Source organism: Microcaecilia unicolor, chromosome 6 (assembly GCF_901765095.1).
Source record: "Microcaecilia unicolor chromosome 6, aMicUni1.1, whole genome shotgun sequence".
Lineage (NCBI taxonomy): Eukaryota > Metazoa > Chordata > Amphibia > Gymnophiona > Siphonopidae > Microcaecilia > Microcaecilia unicolor.
The window spans coordinates 286501722-286518619 of NC_044036.1; the positions used below are offsets into that span (position 1 = coordinate 286501722).

The window sequence follows — 16898 nt, forward strand, 5'->3', positions numbered from 1 at the left end:
AATATCTTAACCCTTCTACCAATAAAGGGGTCCTTTTACTAAGCCATGGCTAAAAGTAGCCTGCGGTAGTGTGGGCGCGAGTTTTTTGTGCACAAGTCAGGTTTTTACAATATCTGGGGAAAAAAAAGAGCTTTTTTTTTTTTTTCAATGGGCCGGGAAAGGGCCTGAGGTAAAATTGAAACCAGTGCACACCTATTTACGGCCTGAGCCCTTAACGTCACCTGTTGATCTAGCGGTATGGGTGCAATGCCAAATCCAAAATTACCACTGGGGGGGGTGCACTATCCTGGTGGTAGTCTTGTAGAACCTACTGCACCTTTGTGAAAGGGCCCCTAAAGGTGAAGGCAGGTTTCTATCCTTTCCAGAACTTATCCAAATAGGAATAAAAAAAAAGCAGGTACAAATAAAGCAGGTACTAAACAGCAATAAAAAAATAAAAATACAAAGCTTCTCTCATAGTTCAAATCAAAATCCTCCGAGTCCGCCAAAAGGCCTCCTGAAGTCCACACAAAGGAGCGCTCCTTCATCAGAGCAATGAGATGGTATTGTCCCTCCGGCACAAGATGCCACCTGAGCTAATTCCAGCAAGTTATGCTTCTGGTACCAACAGTGACATCAGTGAGTGGGCGGAGCAAGCACTAGTATTGTGTGGAAGCATACCGTGCTGATGGTAAGCTACTACTACTACTACTTAACATTTCTAAAGCACTACTAGGGTTACGCAGCGCTGTACAATTTAACATGGAAGGACAGTCCCTGCTCAAGGAGCTTACAATCTAAAAGACAAATGTACAATCAGATAGGTCAGACAGATTGGGGCAGCCTATATGTTCGAAAGGTTAGGTTCCGAAAGCAGCATTGAAGAGGTGAGCTTTAAGCAAGGATTTGAAGATGGGTAGGGAGGGGGCTTGGCGTAGGGGTTCAGGAAGATTGTTCCAGGCATAGGGTGAGCCAAGGCAAAATGAGCGGAGCCTGGAGTTGGCAGTGGTGGAGAAGGGTACTGAGAGGAGGAATTTGTCATGTGAGCGGAGGTTACGGGCAGGAACGTAGGGGGAGATGAGGGTAGAGAGGTAGTGAGGAGCAGCAGAATGATTGCATTTGTAAGTAAGGAGGAGACGCTTGAATTGTATGCGGTATCTGATCGGAAGCCAGTGAAGTGACCTGAGGAGAGGGGTGATATGAGAATAACGGTTTTGGTGGAATATAAGACGTGCAGCAGAGTTCTGAATGGATTGAAGGGGGGATAGATGGCTGAGTGGGAGGCCAGTGAGGAGTAAGTTGCAGTAGTCGAGACGAGAGGTAATGAGAGGATGGACGAGAGTTCGGGTGGTGTGCTCAGTGAGGAAAGGGCAAATTTTGTTGATGTTGAAGAGGAAGAAGCGACAGGTTTTGGCAGTCTGCTGGATATGCGCAGAGAAGGAGAGGGAGGAGTCGAAGATGACTCCGAGGTTGCGGGCAGATGAGACGGGGAGGATGAGGGTGTTATCAACTGAGATAGTGAGTGGAGGAAGAGGAGAAGTGGGTTTAGGTGGAAAGACGAGGAGCTCGGTCTTGGACATATTCAGCTTCAGGTGGCGGTTGGACATCCAGGCAGCAATGTCGGATAGGCAGGCCGATACCTTGGCCTGGGTCTCTGCGGTGATGTCTGGTGTGGAGAGAGAGCTGGGTGTCATCAGCATAAAGATGATACTGGAAACCATGAGATGAGATCAGTGAGCCTAGGGAAGAGGTGAAGATAGAGAAGAGAAGGGGTCCAAGGACAGACTCCTGGGGAACTCCAACAGATAGCGGGATGGGAGTGGAGGAAGATCCATGAGAGTGTACCCTGAAGGTGCGGTGGGAGAGATAGGAGGAGAACCAGGAGAGGACAGAGCCCTGGAACCCAAATGAGGCCAGTGTGGCAAGAAGTAAATCGTGATTGACAATGTCAAAAGCGGCGGAAAGAAAGATCGAGGAGGATGAGGATGGAGTAGTGGCCTCTGGATTTGGCCAGGAGCAGGTCATTGCAGACTTTAGAGAGTGCTGTTTCTGTCGAGTGGAGAGGGCGAAAACCGTATTGGAGTGGATCGAGGATGGCATGAGAGGAGAGAAAATTGAGGCAGCGGCTGTGAATGGCGCGCTCAAGTATTTTGGAGAGGAAGGGTAGGAGAGAGATGGGGCGATAGTTGGAGGGGCAGGTAGGGTCAAGTGATGGTTTTTTGAGGAGAGGTGTGACTACGGCATGCTTGAAGGTGTCAGGGACAGTTGCAGTGGAGAGAGAAAGGTTAAGGATGCGACAGATGGAGGGGTTGACAGTATGGGCGATAGTGTTAAGTAGGTTGGTGGGGATGGGATCAGAGGAACAGGTGGTGCATTTCGAGGAGGAAAGAAGGCGGGAGATTTCATCCTCGGTGATCTCAGGAAAGGAGGAGGAGAAGGAGGCCTGGGTTGGTTGGTTGAGGGAGAGGGTTAATGGGTGAAGAGGAGGTGATGGCTTGGTAGTGAACTCAAGGTTGATCTTTTGCACCTTGTCGCGGAAGTAATCAGCCAGTGATTGAGGAGAGAGTGAGGGGGGAGTGGGAGCGGGGGGCACCTTGAGGAGAGAGTTAAGCGTGGTGAAGAGACGACAAGGGTTGGAGCTGAGAGAATTGGTCAATTGAGTATAATAGTCCTGTTTTGCAAGGAATAGGGAGGAGTGGAAGGAGGATAGCATGAATTTATAGTGAAGGAAGTCTGAATGAGTACGAGATTTCCTCCAGAGGCGTTCAGCAGATCGTGCGCAGGAGCGAAGGTAACGGATGCAAGGGGTCAGCCAAGGCTGGGAATTAGTACGCTTTGTGGGACGGGAGGTGGATGGTGCGAGGGGTGTCCAGAGCAGAGGAAAGAGCGGCATTGTAAGCGGAGACCGCTTTGTCGACAGTCTCGGAGGACATGATGGATGGGAGGAGATTAGAGATACTAGAGGATAAGGTGGGGGGGGGGAGGTGAAGAAGTGTGAATGTGATCAGGTGAGCCGGAGGAGGATGAGGTCAAGACAATGGCCGTCACGGTGAGTAGGGGTGGTAGAGCACAGCTGGAGGTTGAAGGAGGATGTTAGGGTGAGGAACTTAGAAGCGTGAGGGTCGGATGGGTCATCAGCATGTATGTTAAAGTCCCCGAGAATGAGGGATGGAGATGAGGGTTCAAGAAAAACAGAGAGCCAAGCATCGAAGTCGGTGAGGAAGGAAGAGAAGGATTTATTAGGGGGGCGGTAGATGACTGCCACTCTGAGTGGCAGCGGGTAGAATAGCCGGATGGAGTGGGCTTCAAAGGATGAGAAGCAGTGAGACTGCGGTAGGAGGAGGGGTTGGAAACTACAGGAGGGCGAGAGTAGTAACCCAACGCCTCCACCGCGGCCAAGCTGTTTCAAGAGAGGCAGCCTCAGTCTATTCGTGCAGATGGCAAAGAAGCACGGATGGAACAGACAGGAACACTTCAGGTTCTCACAGCAGGGTTGCCTCCGGTGCTAGTACCAACAAGATATTTTGGTGGTGCTGGAAGCATAACACTGAGCAGAGCCATCCCAACTGTTAGGCAAGACTAGGCTTGTAGCTGCAGTCAGAGCAAAGCAATAAATCCTAACAGCAGCACAAACTCAAAAGAAAAAGCACTGGCTTGTACTTTCATGTACAGGGAACAGAGAAATTTCCAACAGTCCTTTTACCCAGGTAAATGGCTTTCAGAAATTGCCCTACTTTGGCATATAGTAAATAAAGATTAATATTTAAATGTATGATGTCAAGTTATTAATTTCTACAAGACTGTTCTGGGAGATGTAGCATTGAGGCAATCATGACTGCTATCAAAATTTCTAAAAGGACAGTGCCTAGGTTCCTTGAAGTTAATTGAGGGAGTGCAAGGCTAAATATTTACCTAGAGCACCTAATAATCTTGCAGCAACCCTGTACATTAAAACTCCATTTGGGATAGATATGACATTGTAACAAAAACACCTTTTCCAAAGGAATAGGAAAATTTTAGGGCTGCATTTCAATTAAAAATTTTAATTGTGATTAATCACACAAAGGTTGTGACTGGGCAAGTCACTTAACCCTCCATTGCCCAAGGTACAAAATAAGTACCTGTATAGACTATGTAAACTGCTTTGACTGTAATCTTAGAAAGTTAGTACTGTATATCAAATCCCATCCCCATGCTCTTCCCTAAAGTACTGATAATCTCCCTCCCTCCTACCCCCAGATCCAGCATCTCTCCCTTTCATCTTCCCCCAGGTCCATTCTCTCTCTTACTCCCTCCTCCACCATGAGCAGCGACAAACTTGGTGGCGAGCAGAACCAAGCTTTTCTCATGGCTGCTTGAGCTCACTGCCTCGGTCATAGCTTCCACCGGTGGCCCCTCCAGTTCTGCTGAAGTCCCATCCCCATTCTCTTCCCTGAAGTACTGATAATCTCCCTCCTTCCTACCCCTAAATCCAGCATCTCTCCCATTCATCTTCCCCCCTCCCCATGATCTCTCTCATTCTCCCTCCCCTCCACCCCCGTGAGCAACGACACAAACTCGATTGTGAGCAGCACCAAGCTCTTCTCATGGCTGCTGGAGCTCACTGCCTCGGTCATAGCTTCCACTGGTGGCCCCTCCACTTCTGCTCACGGGTCTTACAGTTCACTCCCCTCCCTCCATCCAATGTTCAGCATCTGCACCTCCCAATCTACCTTAAAGATGGTCTGCTGTTGGTCCCCAGAAGTGGCAGTGTTTGCGGCCTGCTCTGAAGATTTCCTTCTGACCCATCCCGCCTCCTCTGACACCACTTCTGTTTCTGAATGGGCAGAGTGGCTCAGTGAGAAAGATTTGGATCAGGCTGCAGACAGTTTATGTGCAATGCTGCCATTGGTGAAGATCCACAGAAGACCACCTTTAGGCTGCAGACAGCTTATGTGCAATGCTGACATTGGTGAGGTTCCACAGGAGACCACCTTTAAAGGTAGACTGGCAGCTCAATGTTGAATTAAGATGGGGGGGAGGGGAGAGAGATGTCAGATTGCCCTGAGGATGGGTTGGGGTGTGATTAATTTTTTTTTTAATCACAGTTAATGACTAATGCATTAATCACAGTGTTTACTGCAATTAAATGCAGACAGAACTGTGAGACAGGTTTAAACTATACCTGGGTTGCCTAGGTGGGTACTTCTCTAAGGCTTCCCTCAAGAAAGCAGTGATCAAGATCAGTGCACTGGTACTGAAGCTCTGAGTGAGAAATAGGGCTCAAAGAGTGTTATGTTAAGAGAAAGCTTTCAAATGAGTGTGAGACAGGTGCTGTGGAGGACTTGCTGTGGAGGACTTGCAGCCCTTCTGCATTTCCTCACAGCTGTATCCGGGGTGACTCCAGGTCCACCCCGATCTTCCCAGGGCCCTCGCTCCAAGTGCACAGAGTTTCCAGGTGCTTTTTGGCTACGATCAGGCGACCCTCAGGGGGAGGAATGCTGGCTTCGGCCTAACCCCTGGTAAGCCTTTCCTCAGCTGAGAGGTGCCCAGCTCTACCACCGGCTGCCTTTCAGGTGCTGTGGAGGACTTGCAGCTCATCTGCATATCTTTACAGCCTTCTCTGGGGTGACACCCAGGTCCACTCCGATCCACTCAGGGCCTCCGCTCTAGGTGCGGCGCACGGGGCATTTTTCTCTTTACATTTAACCTTCCCAGTTGCTAAAGTACCTCAGTCGTTTATGGCCCCTATTCACATTATCTTCCTAGCCCTGTCCTTTCCTAATCTTTTCCCTCACCCCCTACTTCTCTCCGCTACAGGAACTCACTGCCCATCCATCGACTTCATCACCTCACCTTCTCTCCTACCCTCTTCCTTCCTCTTGGCTTTTAATCTCCGTCTCTTTCTTCCCTCCATTTTGCCTTCCCCATTCCACTCTTCAGATCTCACCGCGACCTCTCTAACCTCATCTCTATTCCTCTACTCCCCTCCTCTTCTCTGCCCTTCTCTTGCGCCCTATGGAATGCCCGCTCTATCTGTAACAAACTCCCCTATATCCAGGACCTCTTTATCTCGCGTCACATCCATCTGCTCGCCATAACAGAAACCTGGCTCTGCCCTGATGACTCTGCTTCAGTCGCAGCCCTCTGCCATGGCGGTTATCTTTTTTCACATACTCTTCGCCCTGCTGGTCGCAGGGGTGATGTTGGATTACTTCTCTCTCCCTTCTTCCACCTCAATCTCACTGTTTTTCCTCCTTTGAAGTCCACTCTATCCGCCTTTTCTCTCCTCTGCCTCTTCGAATAGCGGTCATTTATCGTCCCCCTGATAAGTCCCTTTCATCCTCTCTCAGTGACTTTGATGCCTGGCTTGCTTTCTTCCATGATCCTTCCTCCCCCTCTCTCATCCTTGGTGACTTTAATATTCCTGCTAACTCTTATATTTCCAAGTTACTTGCTTTAACATCCTCCTTTAATCTCCAACTATGCTCCACCTCCCCCACTCATCAAAATGGTCACTGTCTTGATCTCATCTTCTCCTCCAACTGTTCACCCTCTAGTTTCCTTGCCTCTGATCTTCCCCTCTCTGATCACCATCTTATAACTTTCACACTTAAATCTCCTCCCTCCCAGTCTCGTCCTATCTTATCTAATTTATCTAGGAATCTTCACGATATTGACCCTTCATCTCTATCCTCCCATGTTTCAAACCTCCTCTCTACTGTGGCACCATCCACGTCTGTCAACGAGGCTGTTTCTTCTTACAACAATACTCTATCCTCTGCCTTAGACACACTTGCACCTTGGATGACCCGCCCTATAAGGCGTACAAAACCCCAACCTTGGCTGACTTCTAATATCCGCTACCTATGTTCCTGTACCCGCTCCGCCAAACGCCTCTGGCGGAAATCTTGGGCCCTTGCTGATTTCTTACACTTTAAGTTCATGCTGACCTCCTTCCAATCTGCTCTTTTACGCGCCAAACAGGATTATTATATTCAACTGACCAACTCTCTTGGCTCTAACCCTTGACTTCTCTTCACCACATTGAACTCTCTCCTCAAGGTGCCCCCTCCCCCAACTCCCCCTTCATTATCTCCTCAGACCCTTGCTGAATTCTTTCATGACAAGGTTCAAAAGATAAACCTTGAATTCTCTACCTCGCCACCTCTCCCTCCACTTGTCCGTTCCCCTCTCTCTCCTTCCCCTCATTCCTTTTCCTCCTTTCCTGAAGTTACTATAGAGGAAACTACACTTCTCCTTTCTTCCTCAAAATTTACCACCTGTTCCTCTGATCCCATTCCCACCCACCTTCTTAATGCCATCTCACCTGCTCTTATTCCTTTTATCTGTCACATTCTCAACCTCTCACTTTCCACTGCAACGGTCCCTATTGCCTTTAAACATGCTGTGGTCACACCTCTCCTTAAGAAGCCTTCACTCGACCCTACTTGTCCCTCTAATTACCGACCCATCTCCCTCCTCCCTTTTCTCTCCAAATTACTTGAGTGTGCTGTTCACCACCGCTGCCTTGATTTTCTCTCCTCACATGCTATTCTTGACCCACTACAATCTGGTTTTCGCCCTCTCCACTCAACCAAAACTGCGCTTACTAAAGTCTCCAATGACCTATTACTGGCTAAATCCAGAGGTCAATATTCCATCCTCATTCTTCTTGATCTTTCCGCTGCTTTTGACACTGTCGATCACAGCATACGTCTCGATACCCTGTCCTCACTTGGATTCCAGGGCTCTGTCCTTTCCTGGTTCTCTTCCTACCTCTCCCTCCGCACCTTTAGTGTTCACTCTGGTGGATCCTCTTCTACTTCTATCCCTCTGCTTGTCGGCGTACCTCAGGGTTCTGTTCTTGGTCCCCTCCTCTTTTCTATCTACACGTCTTCCCTTGGTTCATTAATCTCATCCCATGGCTTTTCCTACCATCTCTATGCTGATGACTCCCAAATCTACCTTTCTACCACTGATATCTCAACCTTGCATCCAAACCAAAGTTTCAGCATGCTTGTCTGACATTGCTGTCTGGATGTCTCAACGCCACCTGAAATTAAACATGACCAAAACCGAGTTTCTCATTTTTCCCCCCAAACCCACCTCCCCACTCCCCCTGTTTTCTATTTCTGTTGATGGCTCTCTCATTCTCCCTGTCTCCTCAGCTCTAAACCTTGGGGTCATCTTTGACTCTTCTCTCTCCTTCTCTGCTCATATCCAGCAGACTGCCAAGACCTGTCGTTTCTTTCTTTACAACATCCGTAAAATCCGCCCCTTTCTTTCCGAGCACTCTACCAAAACCCTCATCCACACCCTTGTCACCTCTCATTTATGTTGGAATAATGTATTGTGTTTTACATGCATTGTCTGTGACCTCTGATGTGAATTGCCTAGAGAGGTCACACCCATGCAACTTCCTGTGGGTGTGGTTAGGAACAGCACATGGAGCTCATGATCTCTCCTAACCTGAGGATCTATGGTGTGAGCATCCATTACCATCTAAGCACATGGAAAGAGCTGATAATCCAAATGTATTGTATTATGTTATATAAGCCTACCTGAATATCAATCTAACTAAAACTGTGAGTAAACAGATGTTTTGTTAATTCAACTTTAAAGTGACTCAGCAGTGAATTATTCTGGGGTGTATGTGAGAGAGATGAAGAAAGAAATTAACATTTCTAAAGCTGAAGCTGTGTGTATAAAAATCTGCTAATTATTTACTACAAATAATCCAACAAAAGGGTTATGGGCCCAGCCCAGGAATTGAAAAAGGAAGAAGAGAAATATTACCAGGCAGTGAAAAAGCCAAATTTTTCTCTTAAGTTTTAAAAGAAAGATTCAGTCTGTCTCTCTCTCCCCCCCACACTCCAAACAGAAGGCAAGGCTAAGAAATGGCTGAGGGAGGAAATACACCATTTTTCCACTCTCTCAAGGTGCCTAAATTAACTGAATATAATTATCAGCAATGGGAGCTAAGATTCAGATGTCTCCTTCAAGCAAAGAAATTAAGTGTATGTTTAGACCAAAACAGAACAGCTGAAAATATGGCTGAATGGGACAATGCAAACTATTATGTGAAGTACATGTTTTTTGAAGCTCTCTCAGAGAAACAAGCCATATTGGTGGAGGCAAAAGATACAGCAAAGGAAATTTTAGATAAACTGAGAACTATGTATGCAACTACATATGCAAAACAGCAACCAATTTGGTTGGCAGAGTTGAATGAAACCAAATTAAGGGATAAAAGTAAGTGTAATGATCACATTATGCATCTTATGTCTTCATTTCAAAAGCTAGAACTTTCTGGAATTCCCATGTGTGATGCATTGAAAAGAGCATTTCTTTTTACCTCACTATCAAAGAAGTTTGATGTTTTTAGGTCTGTGAATGAAGCCATTGAAGGGCAATCGTTTGAACAGGCAGCATCAAAACTGAGGCAGGAATGCATAATTAATGATTATGAGGAGATGTGTTCTCAAAGACAGTCAGAGAGAAATGAAACAAATTTCTTGGCAAATAATAGAGGAAGGCGGAGCTATGGGAAAACTCCACCCAAGGGCAAGCTGATTTGCTACTCATGTGGAAAGGAGGGACATGTATCTAAATGGTGTAAGGAAACACAAAACACCCCCTCTAGCTCACCTAAGCCAATGGAACAAAAGAATTTTCCAAGCAGGAAATGTACAAAGGACAATGATAAACATAAGAGCTTTCTAATGGCAGAAAAATCTTTGACTATGGTAAATAATAATTCAAATGAAAATACTTGGATTTTGGATTCGGGGAGCACATGCCATTTAACCAATTGTAAGGATTTCTTTCAGGAAATGAGTCCAGAAGAAGGTGTTCTTCATACTGCAAACGCAGGGACTACTCAGATCCAAGCAAAAGGCATTGGATTCTTAAAATGCAAAGTGTCTAATGAAGTTAAAGAAATTCCTGTAAGTGATGTCTTGTATATTCCCCAAGCAGTTTGCAATATGCTTAGTGTATCTACATTAGATAAGAAGGGATTTGTGATTCATTTTGAAAACAGTAAGTGCACAATCTCTAAAAATGATGAAGTGTATGCTGAAGCTTTTATGCATAATGATATTTATAAACTGAGCATTTCAGGTGAAGCCTCACATATGGCGCAAGTAAGGAAGAATGATGGTAAATGTAGTCTGGAAATCTGGCACCGCCGCCTGGGACATCGTGATTTTAAGGTGATCCAGGATCTTCACAGTAAGAAACTTGCCACAGGCATTCAAATAAGTGCAGATACTGGTAAAATGGAGAAATGCATAGACTGTGTTACTCAAAAAGGTGTGAGACCCTCATTTCCTGCATACACAGGAAATAGGAGTAATAAAGTACTGGACTTAATACACAGTGACTTATGTGGACCGTTTAATATCCCATCATTGGGAAATAACAGATTTGTGCTAATATTCTTGGATGATTTCTCTAGATACTGTGTGGCCTATTTGCTAAAAGAAAAAAGTCAAGTCACAGACATGCTGAAGAAATACGTAGCCATGGTGAGCAATAAATTTGAAAGAAAACCAAAGGTTCTTCAGACCGACAATGGTGGTGAGTTCACTTCACAAAGCATGCGCACATTTCTACAACAAGAAGGCATTCAGCATATCACAACAGTAGCTTATACACCAGAGCAAAATTCTGTTGCAGAGAGAAAATTTAGGTCACTTGTGGAAATGACCAGATGTATGCTGTCAGATAGCAATCTCCCTAAAAGACTATGGGGGGGAAGCCATTCTCACAGCAGTGTACCTACAAAACAGAATGCCAACTAAAGGCGCTGAGCGCACACCACATGAGACATGGCATGGTAGGAAGCCAAACCTGTCACACATAAGAACATTTGGAAGTACAGCATATGCTCATGTACCAAAGCAAAGAAGGCATAAGCTGGATTCCACAACAGAAAGGGGCATTTTAGTTGGCTATGCTCCAGGACACAAAGGATATAGAATTTTGAATCTGAAAACTGGCATTGTTGGCATAAGACATGTTACATATTTTGATGAAAACAAAAGGGTTGATAAAGGCTGGATTATCCCAGATGAGCCTTATCATCCAGAATATGAAACTAGAACCATAATAGACATGCCAGTGTATATAAATGCTATACCAAGGCAGATGTCTGAAAGCAACTCATCTGTATCTAACGAGGAACAGGCAGAGGAAGCAGACACAGAAAGGATCATTGAAGAAGACAGTACAGTTGGAGAAGGGGAATCAATTGGAGAAGGACTCTCAGATTTAGAGGATGCGGAAAGGTCGGACCAACCTGTTGTCAGACGCTCATCCAGGGAAAACAAAGGTGTTCCACCCCCAAGACTGTCTTACCTAACAAAGTCAGCAGAAGCTCAAGAGCCCTTAACATGGGATGAGATTGAGAAAATGCCAGCAGAAGAAGCTGCTGAATGGCGTAAAGCTGCACAAGAAGAAATTGATGCATTGCATAAAAATAAAACTTGGATTCTTACAAAATTACCTCCTGGCAAGAAAGCTATAGGATGCAAATGGGTATTCAAGTTAAAAAGGAATGCACAAGGAAAAGTGGAAAGGTATAAAGCCAGATTAGTCGCAAAGGGATATCTTCAAAAATATGGAGAAGATTTTGATGAAGTGTTTGTCGTGTGTTTCACTACAGGTGCAATTAGAACACTTCTGAGCATTGCAGTCTCAAAAGGCATGCAAGTCAACCACATTGATGTGAAAACAGCATTTCTTCATGGAGATATAACTGAAGACTTGTACATGGAACAGCCAACAGGTTTCATAAATACAAAACAAAGACAGCTAGTGTGTAAATTAAACAAAGGTCTTTATGGATTAAAGCAAAGTGCAAAATGTTGGAATGACAAATTGCATGAAATATTGACAAATTTAGGATTTAAGCAAGGTGAAGCAGATAAATGCTTGTACACTAGGTGCAGAAATGGACAATATGCATACATTTTAGCTTTTGTTGATGATCTGCTCATTGCAAGCGAAAGTGAGCAAGAGTACAAGGACATTGTAAAATATTTAAACCTGAATGTTGAGATAAAAGAACTTGGTAATGTGTCATACTATCTTGGTATAGAAATTGAGAAACAAAATGATGGTTCTTATCTTCTAAGCCAGAAGCAGAAAATAAATGAGCTTATTGAAAGTTTAGGTATGCAAGATGCCCAAGTTGTAAGCACTCCCATGATCACTGATTTTCTGAAGGATGAAACAGTAAGAGAACCTTTACCAGATAACATCCAATATAGATCAGCCATAGGTAAGCTTTTATATCTGACTACCACATACAGGGCTGATATAGCAAATGCAGTAGGAATTTTGAGCAGAAGGGTCAGCTCACCTACCAAATCAGATTGGACTGCAGTTAAAAGGATGATAAGGTATTTAAAAGGTACCATTGATTGTAAATTAAAGATTTCAGCCAATAGTAATCCAAAACTAATATGTTACTGTGATTCAGATTGGGCAGGGGATCATTCTGATTATAAATCCACAAGTGGATATGTGTTTATGTATGGAAATGTACAAATTTCTTGGGCCAGTCATAAACAAAGTATTGTGAGTCTGTCTTCTACAGAAGCTGAATATGTGGCTGTATCAGAAGCATGCAGAGAACTGATGTGGATTGAAAAACTTTTGCTGGATTTTGGAATAGATGAACAGAGACCAATCCAGATAATGGAAGATAATCAGAGCTGCATCAGACTGTCACAGAATGACAAGGTTCAGTCACGCACCAAGCACATCGCAACAAAATATCACAACGTGCGAGAGCTGGCGAAAGAAGGGGTTATCAGTCTACACTATTGTCACACCAGTGAGATGACAGCTGACATCATGACCAAACCGTTATCCAGAGAACATTTTGAGAATCTGCGAATAAAGCTTGGACTTTGTATGAATTAATAATTGCATGACAGTTATGCATGAGAAGGGGTTTGTTGGAATAATGTATTGTGTTTTACATGCATTGTCTGTCAGCAATGTTTTTTTTTCTCTCTCTGTGATTACTCTGTGACCTCTGATGTGAATTGCCTAGAGAGGTCACACCCATGCAACTTCCTGTGGGTGTGGTTAGGAACAGCACATGGAGCTCATGATCTCTCCTAACCTGAGGATCTATGGTGTGAGCATCCATTACCATCTAAGCACATGGAAAGAGCTGATAATCCAAATGTATTGTATTATGTTATATAAGCCTACCTGAATATCAATCTAACTAAAACTGTGAGTAAACAGATGTTTTGTTAATTCAACTTTAAAGTGACTCAGCAGTGAATTATTCTGGGGTGTATGTGAGAGAGATGAAGAAAAGAAATTAACATTTCTAAAGCTGAAGCTGTGTGTATAAAAATCTGCTAATTATTTACTACAAATAATCCAACAATTTAGACTACTGCAATCTGCTTCTTGATGGCCTCCCACTTAGTCACCTCTCCCCTCTCCAATCGGTTGAAAACTCTGCTGCCCGTCTCATCTTCCGCCAGGGTCGCTTTACTCATACTACCCCTCTCCTCAAGTCGCTTCACTGCCTCCCTATCCATTTTCGCATCCTGTTCAAACTTCTACTAACCTATAAATGTACTCACTCTGCTGCTCCCCAGTATCTCTCCACACTCGTCCTTCCCTACACCCCTTCCCGTGCACTCTGCTCCATGGATAAATCCTTCTTATCTGTTCCCTTCTCCACTACTGCCAACTCCAGACTTCGCGCCTTCTGTCTCGCTGCACCCTACGCCTGGAATAAACTTCCTGAGCCCCTACGTCTTGCCCCATCCTTGGCCACCTTTAAATCTAGACTGAAAGCCCACCTCTTTAACATTGCTTTTGACGCGTAACCACTCGCCTCCACCTACCCTCCTCTCTTCCTTCCTGTACACATTAATTGATTTGATTACTTTATTTTTTGACTATTAGATTGTAAGCTCTTTGAGCAGGGACTGTCTTTCTTCTATGTTTGTGCAGCACTGCGTACGCCTTGTAGCGCTATAGAAATGCTAAATAGTAGTAGTAGTAGACTTGGCATCTCTGTACAAGTGCTGTGCTTAGTCTTTAAAAACATTCATTTCCCTCTGTTTGTACCACTTGAATGTGGAACTTTCTTGGCTCTATGAGGGCCTCCTGCAAGGGTGATACGTTCATCATGCTATATATATAACATAGTAACATAGTAGATGACAGCAGAAAAAGTCCTGCACGGTCCATCCAGTCTGCCTAACAAGATAACTCATATGTGCTACTTTTTGTGTATACCCTACTTTGATTTGTACCTGTGCTCTTCAGGGCACAGACCGTATAAGTCTGCCCAGCACTATCCCCGCCTCCCAACCACCGGCTCTGGCACAGACCGTATAAGTCTGCCCAGGATGTCTGTGCTTAGGTGCTTTTAAATAGTAAATTCAGAGGCTTATTTTCCAGCTAATTAGGGACTTTGAGAAATACAAAAGAAAACATTGTTTCAGTGTTTTTGCTGCACAAGTGCCCTTGCTGGGCATTCTTTTACAGTGGAATCAAATACATTTGTGCAGCTGGGGAGTCATCACCAAAGAACAAGCACACAAACAAGGGGGGGGGGGGGGCGGGTTGGGCCAAAAAGGTAAAAGTACTAGGGGAACTTGTTTTATTCTGTTAACTATTTTTATATTACGGATGTTTTACCTGTTAAAAAAAAATAATATCAGAAATCCCGATCATATACATATATATAAAAATAATGCATCTGGACGTATTCCGTACTATACAATGGCGTTAAGCATTTGGGTATAATAAATTCCTGCCACAAAGACCTTACAGTCCGAGGGGGTCTTTTACTTAGGCACGCTGGCATTTTTAGCGCATGTTAAAAATAGGCATGTGCTAAAGATGGCCATAGGAATACATTGGCATCTTTAGAATGCGCTAAAAACACCTGTGCGCCTTAGTAAATGACCCCCCTAAGTGAATACTCGGGCAACAGCATATAAAGAGGAGAAGTTACAGACATAGGGTGCCAGTAAGAAAGATGAGTTATTTTACTGTTAACCCTAGTTATTTGTAAAATGGGACCTATGGTAAAATAACACATTTTAATGGTAGCCCACATTGATAAATAAGCCCCAAAGTGATTTGCTCTAGGTTACATGGGGGTGGCAGTGCAGAACATGGACTGGAGCCCACTGCTCTAGTCATTTGGTCACTTCTCCTCATCTAGGATTTGGTTTTGTCAGGTGCCTCAACCACTGAGGTTTGGTGTCCTTTGAATTAAATCTCTCCTGGGCTAGAGCCTGATTCTTTAATACAGTCACTCTGAACACAACCATGTCCCAGATAAAATACTATGTAGTCTGCCATCAGTAACTCTGAGGCAATGATGATATATATGTTTTTTGGAATACACACAATCATTTCCAAAATACTTGTCCATTTTTAAAACATGGGTCCCCTTTTTGGGAGGTGGGGGATGTTTTCCTACCTTGCAGTTGTGGTCCCAGAATGATGATGGAACTAGTTGATAAGGAAGATGGGTTTTTAAGTATCGAGGTGAAGGCAAAGCATTTACTGTTTCTGCATCTGCAAGATAAAGCAGGGAATTGGCAATAACCAGTACCTGAATATAAATAGCACCATGCAAACCCCATCTCCATTCAAAGCTTATCAGTAGGTTGGTTTATTTCATCAAGAACTGCTAACAGTAGAGCAGGGAGTTCACTTAAAGTGCATTTATATTTGAATATGAAATTTTAAAGTCACGCCCCAGTCCAGATTCAGAATGGCAACCACAGCCATTATTTGAGAAGAGTCACATTCATCCCACATGCCAAGCTATGAAACACTGGCACAATTTAAATGTAAAATATTTTTAGGCTGAGGATGTTGGTGTTCAATACTTATTTACTGCCCCATCTCTGAAACTTGTCAGCTGTGTGCCAGTGCAGCGGATCTGTAGCTGACCTATTGGTTCTATAGAGATGAGAAGCCACATTGAGGACTGAGTAGCAGGTTTAATGTAAAGAAGTACCTGGAGGCATGCACTGCAGCAGCTCAATAAAGGGGATCCTCTCATAGATGGGCGCTTGCTGGCACTTCTCCAGGTCTCCATTATGCCTGATCATCTCCACCATTTCTTGGAGCCATGTGGTTCCTTTAAAAAAAAAAAAAAAAAAAAAAAAAAAAGATATTTTTAGTGTAACTGCTGTGGACATCCACTCCAGAGATTAGATAGTAAATATCATACACTATATGATTCACTATTCAAGGAAGTAAGCCAGAGACAGTGGAGAAATAGCCTAGTGGTTAGAGTACTGGCCTAACAACTAAGGAAACCCAGTTCAAATCCTGCTGCCACTTCTGATCTTGGGCAAGACACAACCCTCCAAGGAAAGTCTTGCCTCACCAATTTGCTTCATTTCTTTGAAGGTGTGAAAAAAACATGTTGATGAAGGGGAGCTGGTGGATGTACTATATCTAGATTTTCAGAAAACGTATGACAAAGTTCCTCATGAGAGACTCTGGAGAAAATGTAAGAGTCATGGGATAGGAGGCAATGTTCTGTTGTGGATTAGGAAAGATGGTAAATAATACCAGGGATACTATAATGCCTCTGTATTGCTCCATGGTGCAAACTCAACTTGCCTATTGCATTCAATTCTGGTCACCATCTCAAAAAAAAAAATGGAAATAGAAAAGGTTCAAAGAAGAGCAACCATAATGGCAAAGGGGATGGAACTCTTCATATCCAAGGACACCAATTACCTGTTATTATCTCTTGCCTATTGCTGTTTAATTGTTATTTCCTATCTTATTTTCAATTTGTATAATTGCTTTTATTGCACTGTAGCATTACTACAGATTTATGTAAGCCACTTTGAGCCTGCAATCAGTGGGAAAAGGTGGGATATAAATGTAATAAATAAAATATGAGGAAAGAATTC

General features: G+C 44.0%; 1 protein-coding gene across 4 annotated transcripts in view; it reads right to left on the reverse strand.

The window, feature by feature from the left end:
• Positions 1 to 16898, reverse strand: part of LOC115473086 (sulfotransferase 1 family member D1-like) — a 47686-nt gene that overhangs the window by 16532 nt on the left and 14256 nt on the right. For all 4 annotated transcript variants that reach the window (XM_030207731.1, XM_030207733.1, XM_030207732.1 and 1 more), the window contains 2 exons: positions 15986 to 16108; positions 15440 to 15537 (listed from right to left, as the gene is read on the reverse strand). In XM_030207731.1, coding sequence (XP_030063591.1) covers positions 15440 to 15537; positions 15986 to 16108 — 221 coding nt within the window. The remainder of the gene's footprint in view (positions 1 to 15439; positions 15538 to 15985; positions 16109 to 16898) is intronic.